Source organism: Eubalaena glacialis, chromosome 15 (genome assembly GCF_028564815.1).
Source record: "Eubalaena glacialis isolate mEubGla1 chromosome 15, mEubGla1.1.hap2.+ XY, whole genome shotgun sequence".
NCBI classification, from domain to species: Eukaryota; Metazoa; Chordata; class Mammalia; order Artiodactyla; family Balaenidae; genus Eubalaena; species Eubalaena glacialis.
Window position 1 is genome coordinate 20,365,446 of NC_083730.1, and position 16,157 is coordinate 20,381,602.

The window sequence follows — 16,157 nt, forward strand, 5'->3', positions numbered from 1 at the left end:
CTAAATTTACTCCAAAATAAAAAGGCTTATTATAAACAACAAAAGCAAAAATTTATGAACCTGGAGTGCAAACAGAACCTTCTTAAAAAAGCAGCAGCAACTATTCCCCTTTACATAACTCAGTTACTGAGGGGTGTGCAGTGTTGGGAACTCGGGTGTTGGGATGCAGAGAAGGCACCCCGCGGCGCCTGGAGCCGGGCGTGCGCGTCCGGGCGCTGCGGGAGCCCAGGCTCCTCCCCGGAGCCGCTGGGGCGCCGGACTCTGCCCTGGGCGCGCCCTGCGGGGCGGAGCCACCCAGCCCGGCCTAGCCGACCCGGCCCGAGGTCCAGAGCAGAGGGGAGGAGCGGCGCCTGGACCCTGCGCTCGCTGAGCGCCCTCCAAGGTAGGCGAGCCCCTGCGATCTGCGGGCAGGTCAACCCTCCCGCCCCCCAGGTGAGTGGGTGTCCAGGTGCCCTTGGAGCTGCCCCCCCCCCCCCCAGCGCCGCCCAGTGTACCAAGGGCATTTTCCTGTAAACGGATCCTTGGTGAGGAGCATATTCTCCCTGTAAACCTCTTTTCTGGGCTCGGATTCCCTGGGTGAGAAGTTTGTGCTCCTCCAGGAACAGAGAGTTGCCTTCCCCGAGAGAGACTACCTCCTCCATAGCCCTGCGCACACCTGATTATTTATTTAGATTGCTGTTACGCAGTCCCTTGGTCAGGGGTCTCCGCGATTCACAGGCGGTGGAGAAAGCCCTCTGGAAAACTTGCTGTCACCTGTGAACCCCCGCGTGGCAACTTTGACAGCTTACTGTGCCCGAAATTTTTAAGAGCATAAACAAATGAACGAGTGAAGGTGGTTGTCTTACCCTTCATTCATTCGTGCTGGCTTCTGTAGCTGTAGGTGTAGCAAAAAGAGAACAGCCTATTGGTTGACAGTTTTCTACTGTCATGGGATTTTAGAGCTGAAAGTTACTCAGCCCCAGGCAATTTTGCAAAGGGGCAGTGTCATCTTACAGAAAGAACAGTACAGGGCAGTGCAAAATTGGATGATGACATGGCCGTAACTTTTCAACCTTCTTCGAAAGGGAAAATAAATTTATATATACATATATATACATATACATATATATACATATACGTATATATATATGATCAGAAGAAACAGTTAGCTCCAAATGTAGCTGAAGCTGTGTCTGTTTACCATTTTCACTATAGTTGTTAGATTTAAGAATCAAAACCTTTTTTACTTCTTGGTATATATAGACTAGATGAAGTGTCCAAAAGGGAATTATTTCTCATTTGCAATAGGGAAAAGATAATCTGTCTTTTTTACCTAATGCTATTAAATATTCAGTTCTGCAGAAGTCTGGCTTTTCAGAAATATGATCTGAGCTGGAGTCTCAGGTAGCCTAGGACACACAATTGGTGCTGTTGTTTCTTCCTGCTGGGCTCTCCCCCCTTGCTCTCGCCCTACACTGATAATTTGAGAGTGAAGGTCCCTGACACAGGAATTTGCGCCTAAGCAGAGGCTTCTCAACTACTTACAGAAAGAATGAAAATGGCTTACACTTCCTGTGACCTAGGCAAACTTCACAAGGTTTTTACCTTTGTGATTTGCTAAATAAATTTAGTAACTAAACCTGCACTAACTAAAAAGAGATTTTTGAAATAAATACAGACACTATTTCAGTTGTATTATTCACCTTTATGATTCTGAGAATTAATGACAGGCATGTTATTTGTTAGCGTATTGATTTATAATGTGCTGGACAGTGGGCTTGAGTTGTAATCCAAATTCTGGACAAAGCCGGAAAATCTAAGCTAGATTTGGCCAAAACTGAAAAGTGAGGTGTACATTTATTTGTTTAGAATAATGACTGTAAAAGGGAACAACTGAAGATTTCTGAAGGGAATGTCAAAGTCTTTTAAAGTAGTGGCTTTGACTCTTTGAGACATTTACATCAAAATTAAATGGCCATTTATTGATAGAAAAGCATTTCAAAATGGCAACACATTACTATCAATTTAATAGCATGTTTAAGTAAATTTACATTTTACTAAGCGTGAAAACAGCCACCCACTGAATTTGGAAAACAGAAGCACGTGTGTGTGTGTGTGTGTGTGTGTGTACACTCGGTTTTAGAAAATATTTGGTGCACCTGTGGATTTTCGGGCCTATTCATATATTCACTGAACGAATATTTCTTGTGTAGGGCACCCTGTTCTTTCTAGGAGACACAGGGGGATACAGCTTTGTGTAAATAAGACACATTCCTGTCCTCATGGAATTTACACAACTTTGGACTCCTCCGGGACACCCCGAGGCCATAGATTAGGAACCACAGCAATCACCATCCATCACTTTTTGACAGTGACAGAAACTAGAAACTATTTTCAAATCACAGACTCTTTTACACTGATTGAAATAGTCAGATTAAAAAATTGTAAAGGAACTTATATGTTATTCAAGTTAGTTTTCTCTTCTGCTTAGGTTGGGAAAGAATTTAGGGATCCTGTGTTCTGGGTTTAATATTATGAAATATTGAGATCTTAAACCTGAAATAGCTAAATATCAATTTCATGCAAATTCAATAAAAACTAAACTTGTAGTAGTAGATGCAATCATTTAGGGGGTGAAAAATTCAAATCGAGAAAATTCTATCCATCAAGTTATTTTTTTCCTGTAAATTAGAAAAACATGACTATAATTATTTTTTAACCTCAGAGGAAAAGAGTGACTTTATGTAAGACATTCTTGCTTTTTTTTTTTTTCATTTTGCTATTTTTAAAAACAGCTCTATTGGAGATATAATTTACATACCATAAAATACATCCAGGTGTCCAATTCAGTGATTTCTAGTAAATTTATGGAATTGTGCAACCATTATCACAATCCAATTTTAGAATATTTTCATCATCCCCATCCTCCCAAAATCTCAACGGCCTGTTTGCAGTCACTCACCATTCTCATCCCCAGCCCCAGGCAACCACTAATCTACTTTCTGTTTCTTTAGATTTGACTTTTCTGGACACTTCAGACAATGAGATCATATAATATACAGTGTTTAGCATTTGACTTCTTTCACCTAGAATAATGTTTCCAAGGTGCATTCAGGTTGTGGCATGTATCACTAGTGGTTCCTTTTTATTGCTAACTAATGCTCATTCCATTGGATGGCTATGCCACATTTTGCTTAACAAATTTCTGCAATCACATTGAAGTGGTAAGACAGATTTTTTGGTCCAGCTTCCATGGTAGCATAATTTGAAAATAACTGATAGGAGCCAAACTTGTATTTATATTTATGAAAAATATATTCCTGATATGGATTACTGATATTCACCAAATGTCATAACTGTGATCTTTCTGTGATACTCCATGAAAATAGTAAATCGTAAATCCTGTGCCAGTGGCAGGAAGCATCAGTCATTTCATATTCTAGGTTGGACTTGGAAGACGTTTAACTCTTTTTTTTTTTTTTATTTGAGAATTTATTTTGCCTTTATTTTTGATAGATAATTTTGTTGGATATAAAATTCTTAGTTGACATTTTTTTCCCTTCAGCACATGTAATGTCACTTTCTCCTGACCTCCATTGTTTCTTTGAGAGGTCTGCCTTCAATTTTATTTTATTTTTTTTTTAATTTTTAATTTTTTTTATTGGAGTATAGTTGCTTTACAATATTGTGTTACTTTCTACTGTACAGCAAAGTGAATCAGCTATACTTATACATATATCCCCTCTTTTTTGGATTTCGTTCTCATTTAGGTCATCACAGAGCATTGAGTAGAGTTCGCTGTGCTATACTGTAGGTTCTCATTAGTTATCTATTTTATACATAGTATCAATAGTGTATATATGTCAATCCCAATCTCCCAGTTCATCCCACCACCCCCCTTCTCCTTGGTATCCATACTGTGTCTCTATTTCTGCTTTGTAAATGAGATAGTCTATACCAATTTTTTCAGATTCCACATCTATGCGTTAATATACAATATTTGTTTTTCTCTTTCTGACTTACTTCACTTTGTATGACAGTCTCTAAGTCCATCCATGTCTCTACAAATGACCCAATTTCATTCCTTTTTATGGCTGAGTAATATTCCATTGTATATATCTACCACATCTTTATCCATTCCTCTGTTGATGGACATTTAGGTTGCTTCCATGTCCTGGCTATTGTAAATAGTGCTGCAGTGAACATTGTGGTACATGACTCTTCTTGAATTATGGTTTTCTCTGGGTATATGCCCAGTAGTGAGATTGCTGGGTCATATGGTAGTTCTATCTTTAGTTTTTTAAGGAACCTCCATACTGTTCTCCATAGTGGCTGTATCAATTTACATTCCCACCAACAATGCATGAGGGTTCCCTTTTCTCTCCAGCATTTATTGTTTGTAGATTTTTTGATAATGGCCACTGTGACCGGTGTGAGGTTATACCTCATTGTAGTTTTGATTTGCATTTCTCTAATAATTAGTGACATTGAACATCTTTTCATGTGTTTCTTGCCCATCTGTATGGAAAGACGTTTAACTTTTGACGTTAACTTTCGTAGAGAGCCTATGTCTCCTTTGCTACGTTTTCTTCACAAATGATATGCATTTAAATTTGGGGGATTTTGATGAGTGTTTGGTCCAACAGTGATAACTGACCTACTCTTAAAAATATGAGCACTTCTTAATAACATATTTTAGTGGCACAGTTAACATAAAGCATGAGTCATCTATAGCCTTAAGCCAAAAAATAGAAGGGAGTGCGTCTGGATTTACATGCTTTTCGTTTTATTATTCTGTAGTTTCTATGACTGTGCTAAAGGATGAACCTGATCCAGCTGTTTGTTGATTTACCAAATCAGGCACTAGTTTGAGCTCTTAAAATCTAAAACAGAAGAAATGCCACTCCTTGTTCCTCCAGGACCTTTAGAGGAGCTAGACCAAAGTAATAAATTATTCCAGGTTCCTATTACATGGTGGTGTTTCTTCTATGAGTAGTCTACAGAACAAATCAAATAAGAACTCTCTAACACTACAAAAACATTGGCTTTGGTTATACGTCTCTTAGGAAGCCGGGACCTTGAACAGCAGTTCAGTCAGAGCTGTTTTCTTATTTACCCCCATTCACCCTGCTTTGTGCTAACTCTTAAGACAAATGCATTTTTAGTGGGTTACGTTTGACAACTTATGCTCTAACATAGATTTCTCCAGTTGAGTGGAAACTCTTCTGTAAAATGTTGGCAGATTCTGGGAAACTAAAGAGAAGACACTATGTCTCTGAATGCCTGTAAGTTGCTGCTAAAATTGCAAGATCCTATGGGGAAAAAAAGGGCATTCAGATAACCTGAAGGTCTATTTTATGGACAACTTGGAATGCAAGGATTTTAATTTTATGCTCCTAAGGTTTGAAAATAAGGTAGCCTAGGTTAACTAGTATAGTTTTCCAAAGCTGGATGTGCTCATTTGGAGCTCAGTTTGTCTGCTGGTAATATCAAAACATCTTGCTGAACTCTTGGCTCATAACACTAATGTTTTGCTGATCTGTGGTTAGATGAATTAAGTCTCTGTTGGCAACGTCTCTCTCTCTCTCAATTTGGTAAGAATTTAAAAATTTCTATAACAAATGTATTTTTCTAGTCTTACACTGACAATGTCATTCCAAATGTCTCTTGAGAGTCAAATGTCAATTACAGGAATCCATCTTCATCCTTCTCACCTTTTGGAAATTGGAGTGGATGTGCTCCCCCTGTTGTGTCTGTTCACCAACAGCAAGAAGGCTCGCTCAAGCATTGAGCTGTAAACTTCTTCTAATTATATTGGTGAGTTCACTCACTCAGCACTAATGGTCACGTGATCTGGTATAAGGAACTTGGTTTCACCCAGAGCCAGGAGCTGCTTCTCAGCCTTGTATCTTTCTATTAGCCCCTGGATTTTGTAGGGGCTACAAAATCCAGGTAGGATGGATTTTGGTAGGATGGTAGGATGCCACACTGGGATCAGTCTGACCTCTTCCTGATATAGGAGGATGGGCAGAGGGGGCAGTGAAGCACAGGGTCCGGGCTGCTTCAGGGGGTGGTCAGCCTTAATAGACTTTGTAGTCACTGCCTCAATGGTCTATGTGTTTATGCTCTACTGTGAAGAATGAAAACATGCATCTAGAAGATGATCAGAAAAGGAATGGGTAGATGAGATAAGGAGTTCTAGGTTCATGAATTAGATTTAAATCTTCTTGTTGCAAATATCCTTGTATACTTCTGATATATTTTTATATATTTCCTCCTACTTTTCCACCTTAGTAAATAATAATCATGATTAACTTTCTTAAGATGTTTAAGATTTCCCTTGTTTTTGTCACAATATTGAATGTCAGATTTCATGGACTATTCTTCTAGAAGCAACAGCACTAGCTACCTGTCAGCAACTCAGTTACTTGCTTTTTAACAATTCTGATTCTGTCACTATTTTTTTTTTTTTTTTTTTGCCATTTGCACTTCTGGAGGGGTTAACAATTTGAATTAAGGAAAACAAATTCAGCTAATTGTGGCTTCCAGTTAGTTCTGGTATAATCAGTGAAGTTCCTTGGATTTTGAAATCTCCATTGCACTTTGCATTTTCTAGGGTACTGTTGAATGACTGTTTAAAAAATAGAAGCATATAAATCCATCTTTTTTAGTGTAGAGTTCTGTAAGTTTTGACGAATGGTTACAATCATGGAATCTACATCACCATGAAGATTTATAACAGTTCCATCACCACTCTCCAACCCCCCAAAATATTCCCCAGTGTCTCTTTTGTAGTCAATCGCTCCCCCACTCTTAATCCCCAGTTCAGTTTTCTGGCCCTATAGTTTCAAATTTTCTAGAATGTCATATAAATGGAAGTATGGAATATGCATCCTTTTGGATTTGGCTGTTTTCAGTCAGCATAATGCATTTGAGATTCATCTGTATCGTTGTGGGTATCAGTAGGTCATTCTTTTGTATTGATGAGTAGGATTCACCTGTTGATGAATATTTGAATTTTTTCCAGTGTTTGGCAATTATAAACATTTGTGTTTTACGGAACGTAAAAATCCCCTAGGAGTGAGGTTGCTGGGTTGTACAGTCTCTGCTTAATTTTATAGGAAACTGCCTAAGTGCTGCCGTCCTGCGTGGCTGCACATTTTGCTTTCCCACCAGCAACATACAGGAGTGTCAGCTACTCTCCATCCTCACCCACACGTTGTATCATCTGTTTTTCTCTGCTTCGCTGGATAATTTTTAAAATGAAGTAGATGATGTTGAAGCTCAGATATCCCAAGACCAGCTTAGGAAGCTACAGATATTTTGTAAATGTCTGAGCCTTTTGCTCTTAAAATATTTAATAAAGCCACAAAAATTTTCCAAAAGGGCACGTTCCTTACAAATGTTACAAATGACTGAGATATATGTCAGTGACAACTGCTTCTTCTCATGTTGTTTTCACTGACGAGTCATAAGTGGCTTTTAAGTTGATTGTTAACTGAGAAGGTCAAAGCAAGAGGAGTAATTGACTGATGGGGTGGAGGGATGAGAAGAGGGGGCACAACTGGGCTTAGGTGTTGACACTTGCAAATGATGCCCTGTAAGTAAATGTCTACAATAAGTTGTGAACATAAAGATAATTACTTAATATTCTCTGAATGTGTATTATGGTCAGATACACCATAAGCACTTTTGATGCAGTATCCCATTTAGTTGTCATATAACTCTATGAGGAAGTTAACAGTTTCATCTGGATTTTTCAGTTGAGGAAGCTAAAGCCTAAAAGAGTTTAAAAACTTTTCCAAGAGGAGTTTGGGATTAACAGATACACACTACTATATATAAAATAGATAATCAACAAGGACCTACTGTACAGCACAAGGAATGCTACTCAATACTCTGTCAGAACCTATATGGGAAAAGAATCTGAAAAAGGATAGATGTATGTGTATAACTGAATCACTTTGCTGTACACCTGAGACTAACACAACATTGTAAATCAACTATACTCCAATATAAAATAAAAATTAAATATAAAAAAAGATGAAAAAAAAAAAGAACAGACATATACCGAAATAGATTAGAAGAGAATCCAGAAATTTATCCAAAAACAGTCAGTTGAAAACATTCATAGCCATTTGATTTTTGATAAAGATAAAATTTAATTCAATGTGTGAAAATTAATAATTTCAATAAATGGTGATAAAGGAATTGAAAAAAAAAAACTTTTCCAAGGCTGCTCAGCTAGTGGGGAAGTCAAATAGTCTTGTGGGCAGTACCGACTGAGTCCGAAGCCCTCATCTTTAAGCCATGAAGTCACACTGCCTCTGTTTGTGGAATAAATCTATTGCGACAACATCTGCTTAGGCTCCTGAAGGATGCACCTGGGGGCTCATGGCAGGAGTCACTTGACTGTTACTTAGTCACTGACTTTGGGAAACCCCCGTTACTAAATGAGCTTGGACCCAAGAAACTAGGCTTGGAAGTCCATTCAGAATGCAGCAGGAGACAAAGTGGAAATTTGGAAAGAGCCCAAGCCTGGTGGGTTGGGGTCCATGACCATCATTAACGAGCTGTCTTTGCTTGATCTTGGGGAGCTCATTCTCTCATCTGTGAAATGGGAACAATAACACTTAACTCCCTCAGGTGTTCATGAGGATTATCAAAGGCAGCATACCCCAGCCTGCATGTGGTGGGCTGTCATCAGATCCCGGTCCCCTCACTCTTCCCCAGATGGGAGGGGATTCATGTGATTTGCACCGCTCTGCAGTTGAGCTGCTATACTGGGCATTGGGCGAAACCTTCAGCTGTTTTTCAAAGTTTCAAATTATACCAATGAACTATGAAGATAGATTTTCTCATTACAAAGACACTTGGATCTGGGGGTCAGTCTATCTGGGTTCAGGTGATAAGAATAACTTATGATCTTGAAAAACATGTCACTTTTCTGTGACTTGGTTGCCTTATACCTACATATAGACAGATATAGATATATAGGTAATAATTATAGCACAGTGTGTTGGGATGATTAATTCTGACAATATATGGAAAATAATTTTTGGTAAATGGCACAGTGCTTTGTCAATAGTATATATTTTACATTGTGTTTGTACTAGGATTTCAATCCTTTTTTCCCCCCAAAACGAAATAGCTTTTATTTCATATCTAAGAGCTTGCTATAGCACTGGCTGTGATATAAATATATTTGTGTGTACAAATGAGTAGCATTTAGAAATGAATAAAAATTAATTCTACTTTAAAAATCTTAGATTATTTCTTGCAAACAGCATTGCAATTACTTGGGCTCCGTGTTAACATGCATGTCTTTTGATATACTGTACATCATTTTCAGGTAAACTGCACAGTCACCTGAGATTTAGCCAGCTGACACTGGATGTCACCATTGTGCCGTGTAATGTCGCTGCACAACAGGTGTGCTATTCAGCATTCAGTACATGACCAGTCTCTTCAAGGGTCTGGAGATATATTAGCTTTTCTCCCCCCTCACATAACCTAATTACCCTTGTAGCACTTTTATTGTAAATTACTCTTTCAGTTTCTAATATCAAAGCTTTCTATCATAGTGACCAAGAATGATGAGACAATTGTCAATATTGTTAGCTCAGAACTGAAGAGCTGAACACTCAGAAACTGTGCTAAAGCAGGGCTCTCGGTCACTAAGCAGAGTCACTGACTCTGGCTAACCTAAGTAGGAAAAGAATTTACTGGAAGTAAATTCAGCTTCCAGAATCGATGGGAAAACTAGGTACGGAAATGGGAGAATCCAGTCCCGGTACCTCAGCAAAGATCAGTCTGTAACAAGAGGGGGATAGACTTCTTCTGGCATTGCCACTGGTCACTAGATACCACGCTGGTGTTCCTGCCGCTGGACGCAACGCACTCTCTGTGCCAGACTCCTTCCTGCCCAGAATAATGACGGGATTTTCACTGCCTCCAGCTTACCGAGCCTGAGGGACCATGCTTTGCTGGCCTTTCCAGGAGGGAGCGCTCAGTTGGCTGAGTCTAGGAGTTGTTCCTGAGCTCCAGCCCCAGGGAGTGAAGAAGAAGTAAGGGATCTTTCCTGCAAAGACTCCTGCAGATGGTGACCCTACATACCTGGGAGGGAGATTCAAGCCAGGCGTCCACCACGGTGCTTTTCAATCAGCACCCACAGAAGTGAGCTGAGAATGCTGCCGTGTGGTCAGCTGCCCTTCGCTACTCCTTCCATGGACCTGGACTCAGTTGCATGTGCCCTGTGGCACCTGACAGCATCCCAGACTTTGCTGTCCCTGTCTTTCCTTCAACCCTGAGGGAGCCTTACCAGCCAGGGCTAGACCTGTTTTAAGTGGCTAAGGAGAAAACTCCTTAGGCAAATTGAAAGTCTTAACAAGTTTCAGCCTATTAAAAAAAAAAATTCCTGCCCATTAAAAGAAAAAGAAAAAAAAAAGGTAGGTGACACTGCATACGTTGTTCTTAGAACATGACTTCAGGCAAGTTCCAGCCTCTGCTCTTGCTCTGCCCTTTGCCTGGAATCCTCTTCTCCCAGATGGCCATACGGCTTCACCTCCTTTATTCACGTCTTTTGCTTAAATGCCACCTCTTCAGATCGGCCGCCTCTCAGCACCCATCCAAAACAGCACCGCTTTTTATTCTGTTACCCTGCCTCCGCTTTTCTTCGTGACACCACCTCTGATTATGTTCCCTATATATTTATTGTTTTGTTTCATGTCTGTTTCCCCCCTGTACTGAAAGTCCTGTGAAAGCGGGGTCTCTGACTCATTTCTGTAGCCACAGCTCCTAACACCGCTGTATTCAATAAATATTTAATACATGAATGAAGGAATCAAGGGTTAAATAAAGGAAGGGAACTCCTTTGTTAAAATCTCTACACTATAAGTACCACAAACTGAATGGCTTAAACGTAGTACTTTCTTGTCTCACAGTTCAGGAGGCTGAAAGTTCAAGATCAAGGTGTTGGCAGGGTTGGTTTCTTCTGAAAACTGTAAGGAAGAATTTGTTCCAGGCTCTCCTTCACCTTCTGGTGATTTCCTGGCAATTTCTGGCATTCCTTCGTGTGTAGAATCATCACCTTGATCTCTGCCTTCAACTTTACATGGAGTTTTCCTCGTGTGCATCGGTGCCCAAATTTTCCCTATTTATAAAGACATCAGTCATATTGGATTAGGGTCCACCATACTCCAGTGTAACCTCATCTTAACTAATTACGTCTGCAACAACCCTGTTTCCATATAAGGTCACATTCTGAGGTACTGGGGGTTAGGGCTTCAACATGTGAATGGAAGGGGGGACAAAATTCAACCCATAACAGGTGCCTTCTTTGTGTTTATTGTATAATGGTTGAGCCATGCTTATGTCATTAATCAGAAAAGTAGGTTTGGTTACATAATCCTGGGTGCCCAGTGATTTGCTGGTTTACCACATGGATAATAATTCACAATAATGTGTATGAATTGCTTTGTAAATGGTAAAGTATTCATTGGATGTTAGTATAATCAGCTGGGGACGTTGACAAATTATTGATGCATTATCAAGAAAGAATCAATACTATGGATTTGCTAGTCTTAAAATCCCCCCAAATGGATTTTCCTTTACAGCCCAGCTCGATCTGCAGACTGTTTAAAGTATTACCGGACATTTTTCTATCAGTCAGACTGCTTGTCAGCAGTAATTGTGGATAATGGCTTTATGTTTTATTTGCTTATTTGACAAACATGTACAAATCATTTAGTATGTGCTAAGCACTATTATAAGTGCTTGACAAATGTTAACTCACAAACAACCCCATGTTTATTATTTATATTATTAATTATTAATAATAATATTATCTGAATTGTACCGATAGAGAAACTGAGGCACAGAGAAGTTAAGGAATTGCTTAAAGTCACACAGCTACTGAGTGGCAGAGTCAGGCCATGAAACTAGGCAGTCTGCCTCCAAACCTTTTAGCTGTAGAACATTCTTTGTTCACAGAAAGTCTCATGGAAAAATTCAGCGTGTGACAGAACAAAGCAGAGCTGCTTTGGTTCAAGTCCAGACGGCAAAGCCCTGTCTGGGCAGCGCCTCCCCTTCCCTGGGGAGCCCTGTTTGAAAAGCCCTGATCTAGGAAATAATACCTCTTGGCTTGATGCCACTTGTAAGCTGTCTTCAATCCCCTCTAGCATAAAACAAATAAAATTCTTTTCTCACTTTAATTAACTGATTGTGTTTTATTTTGAAAATTTTATCTGCTTAACCTACTTCTGGCAGAAATAAAATGTTAAGATGGATTTTCCCCAGGACGGTAACGCCATACGGCAATTTGGACTTTCCTGGCTTAAGTTCCCCTTTGGTTTCTTTATACAAATGAAAGACTGTGATCGTGAAAGCTTCCTGAACCAAAAGAGAAATGGGATTTGATTTCCTATAAATAGAGTTGCATATAAACTTTGCAACCAGATAGGCATGATCTACCCTCTCTGTTAGGGACTGCTTATTTTCTGTGGTTATTCATAATGTAAAATGATCGGAGCAAGAATTTTAAGAATTAATGTCCATTGAGTGCCTTCTGCAACCAGGGATTTAAAAAACTCTTCATTTTTACAACTCTAGGTGTTATCACCCCTATTTTACAGATATGTAAGCTGGGGCTCAGGTTTTAGGTAACTTGTTTAAGTTGGCCCAACCAGTGAGGGGAGGAGGAAGGATATTTTGAGAAATATCAGTGGTTAAGGAGCAGAATTATTATTATTTTTTAATTAATTAATTAATTTATTTATTTAATTTTGGCTGTGTTGGGTCTTCGCTTCTGTGCGAGGGCTCTCCCCAGTTGCGGCAAGCGGGGGCCTCTCTTTATCGCGGTGCGCGGGCCTCTCACCATCGTGGCCTCTCTTGTTGCGGAGCACAGGCTCCAGACGTGCAGGCTCAGTAGCTGTGGCTCACGGGCCTAGTTGCTCCGCGGCATGTGGGATCTTCCCAGACCAGGGCTCGAACCCGTGTCCCCTGCATTGGCAGGCAGACTCTCAACCACTGCGCCACCAGGGAAGCCCCAGAATTTTTTTTTTTAATTGAAGTATAGTTAATTTACAATGTTGTGTTAGTTTCAAGTGTACAGAAAAGTGATTTAGTTATACATATAGATATTCTTTTTCAGATTCTTTTCTGAAAAGAAAAGGTTATTGCAAGATATTGAGTGGAGTTCCCCCCCTATGCTATACAGTAGGTCCTTGTTGTTTAACTATTTTATATACAGTAGTGTGTATATGTTAATCCCAAACTCCTAATTTATCTCCCCCTACTCTTACCACTATCCCCTAACCATAAGTTTGTTTTCTATGTCTGTGAGTCGATTTCTGTTTTGTAAATAGGTTCCTTTGTGGAGCAGATTTTTTGATATTAAGAATAAAAGTCACGTAACAGAATATATTTTAGGATGTATAATGTGAGGCCTGATGCAATTTTCAAATTATGAAAGACTGAGAATGCAGTGGGATCCATTCTAAAGAGTGATTAATTCCTATGATGAAATGCCCCTTATCATTTGGTAATGTACACAATTATATAACACACTAAAAAGAAAAGAGAAGGTAAATCAAACAAATGAGACTATAGATCAAGGGAGATTGAATTGAAGAACAAGAAAACAACTCAGACCAAGTCAATTGCTTTGCTTGCCTCTATTTTCCCCCTGCTTTTGCTCCCACCTGCTGCCATACTCTACCCCAGGGGAGGGCAAACTTTTTCTGTAAAGGACCTGTTAGATAGAAAATATTTTAGACATTGTTTGCCATGTATTTTCTGTGTTGAATCTACTTAACTGAGCTGTTATAGTGCAAAAGCAGCATAAACAATACGTAAGTGCACGGCCATGGTTATTTTAGAGTAAAACTTCATCTGTGAACACTAAATTTGAACTTCATATAATTTTCATGTGTCCCGAAATGTTATTCTTCTTTTGATTTCTTTTTTTTTTTTTTGGACTATTAAAAGATGTAAGAACCATTCATAAGCTGTCCTAACAGGCTGGAAGCCAGACTGGGCTCCCCGCCGTGGTTTGATGACCACCGCTCCAGCCTGACCACCCCTCTCTCATTTCCAAACACATCGTTTATTGTCTCTGTGGGCATTTCTTTTACTTCCAGCATTTAAATGTTGTTTTGGACTAAGAACTTAATCCCGGAAGAGACTTCAGAGGACCAAGTAACAGAAGTAGTTCCGCTCACATTCTGCAAAAAACAGACTTGCAGAGCTGCTACGGCCAAATCAAGTTCCCCTGAAACAAATAGAAGCCACGGTGGCTGTCTAAGAGGATTTAACATAAAATGGAAAATTCTTGGCATACTCTGTCAATTTCATTGAAGATTAAAGGATAAATGCAGGACTTTGAGTCATCCCCAGAAGCTATTTAGTTTTAAAGTGATGCTAGCAAATATGAAAATTCTTTGTGTGTTTTAACAGCATAGGTCATTGCTAAATTTTAATTTTTTTCTCACTAGGGAATCTGACCTTAATGTGATAGAAACACTCTTGATCTTGGTGTCCAAAAGACGAAGGTTTGAGTTTCAGCTCTGTTAGTTTTACTGTGATCTTGGGTAAATTAATAGCACCTACTAGATTCTTGGCTTCCTTATCAGTAAAATGAGATTAATAATCCTACCTCACAGGACTTTTATTTTATCTTATTTTTTTAGTCCTTTACTATTTATTATGAAAATTTCAAAGAGAAACAAAATAGTAGAGGACTGTAGGGGTCCCATGTGCCCTCACCCAGCTTCTACAATTCCGTGCATTTTATCAAACTTCTTTCATTTTTACCTCACCCCATTTTTTCCTCTCTTGAAATACTAGAGTAAAATACTCTCTTTAAAATTTCAAATGTAATATTATCTCACCTGCAAATATTTCAGTATGTATAACTAACAGAGAAGATCTTTCTAAGGAATATCAATTCCATTATCACACCTAAAATTACAATAATTACAAATAATGCTTTGCAAAATTGCAATAATTCTTTAACATCATCCGTTATCCAGTCAGTGTTAAAATTCCCCTACTTGTTTCAAAAGTGTCTATATAGCTGGTTTATTTGAATCAGGAGCCAAAGAAAATTCATATATTGCATTTGGTCATATGTTTCTTAAGTCTCATAATTTCTGGCAATTTCTCTTCTCTTCTCCCCATCTTTCTTCATATAATTAATTTGTGGAAAGAATAATTATTTGCCCTGTAAAATTTTACATAATCTGGATTTGGCTGTTTGCAACCTTCACCTTTGTAGAGTCATTGAACAGTTTCCTCTTTCTCAGATGTTTACCGTCGGTAGATAGAGGGACTGCATACTTCATAGGTGATGCTTTCTACTTGTGATTGTACCACATCTAGAGAACATAGTGTCTGGTGGTCTCTTTTTTAGTTTTCTGTTAAGGTTGATTAGCGGGGTCCCTCGAGTTGATGCATTCTTCATCAACCTCTCACCTAATGTTTTTAGAGCTGGTTGATGACTGTGGCTTAGATCCATTACTTCACAAGGGGTTGCAAAATGTAGGTTTTCTAATTCTATCAGTCCTTTCGGGTTTATTAGCAGAAATTCTGTAGCAAAATTTTCCTGATCAACTGTCTGGTTACCAAGATATACATGGTAAATTCATATCATAAAGGCAAGATCAATGCTTCTTGGTGTCCCCCTCACCCCTTTTTCTGGGCTAATTTTTAGTATAATCATGGCCCGTCTCCATTGAGTTTGAGGATTGTTGTTGTTGGTGGTGGTTTTTCTCTTGTCAACATAATTTCAGGAATTAAAAAAGTTTTGATATGTTTTAATCCATCACAGTCATTCCTCTTCAGGTTGGCTTTTGTGTCTTAAACAAGTAGTATTTGGTTACTTTTTTGCTTGCTGGTATGGCAAGATATCTCAGGCTCACCTTATATACTTCTTGCTCCAGATCTAAATCACTCAAGAAGCCCTGGTTGCATTTTAGTAGAAAATAGTGTACTGAGACCATAGTCTGGGCACTGGGAGTGTTAATTGCTTTTGTTTCTAAATTTTCAGTGGATAGACTTGGAATATACATTTTTAAAGGAAAATAAATCATTATTTTCTACTCACGGTTCCAGTTTGGATTGTAAGGTTTTTACATAACATTTTTGGTTCTAATCTGGATTTCTTTTTCTCTCATGCTAAA

The 16,157-nt window shown here is 39.0% G+C and overlaps 1 protein-coding gene across 3 annotated transcripts in view; it reads left to right on the forward strand.

Moving 5' to 3' along the window:
* Positions 1-305: 305 nt before the first annotated feature.
* Positions 306-16,157, forward strand: part of CCDC68 (coiled-coil domain containing 68) — a 49,471-nt gene continuing 33,619 nt past the window's right edge. The window contains exons 1-2 of one of the 3 annotated variants that reach the window (XM_061169830.1): positions 314-382; positions 5,671-5,796. In XM_061169830.1, coding sequence (XP_061025813.1) covers positions 5,713-5,796 — 84 coding nt within the window. In that variant the 5' untranslated portion in view covers positions 314-382; positions 5,671-5,712. Of the gene's footprint in view, positions 433-5,670; positions 5,797-16,157 lie in introns of all 3 variants that reach the window. The other 2 variants (XM_061169832.1, XM_061169831.1) reach the window with 2 other exon arrangements.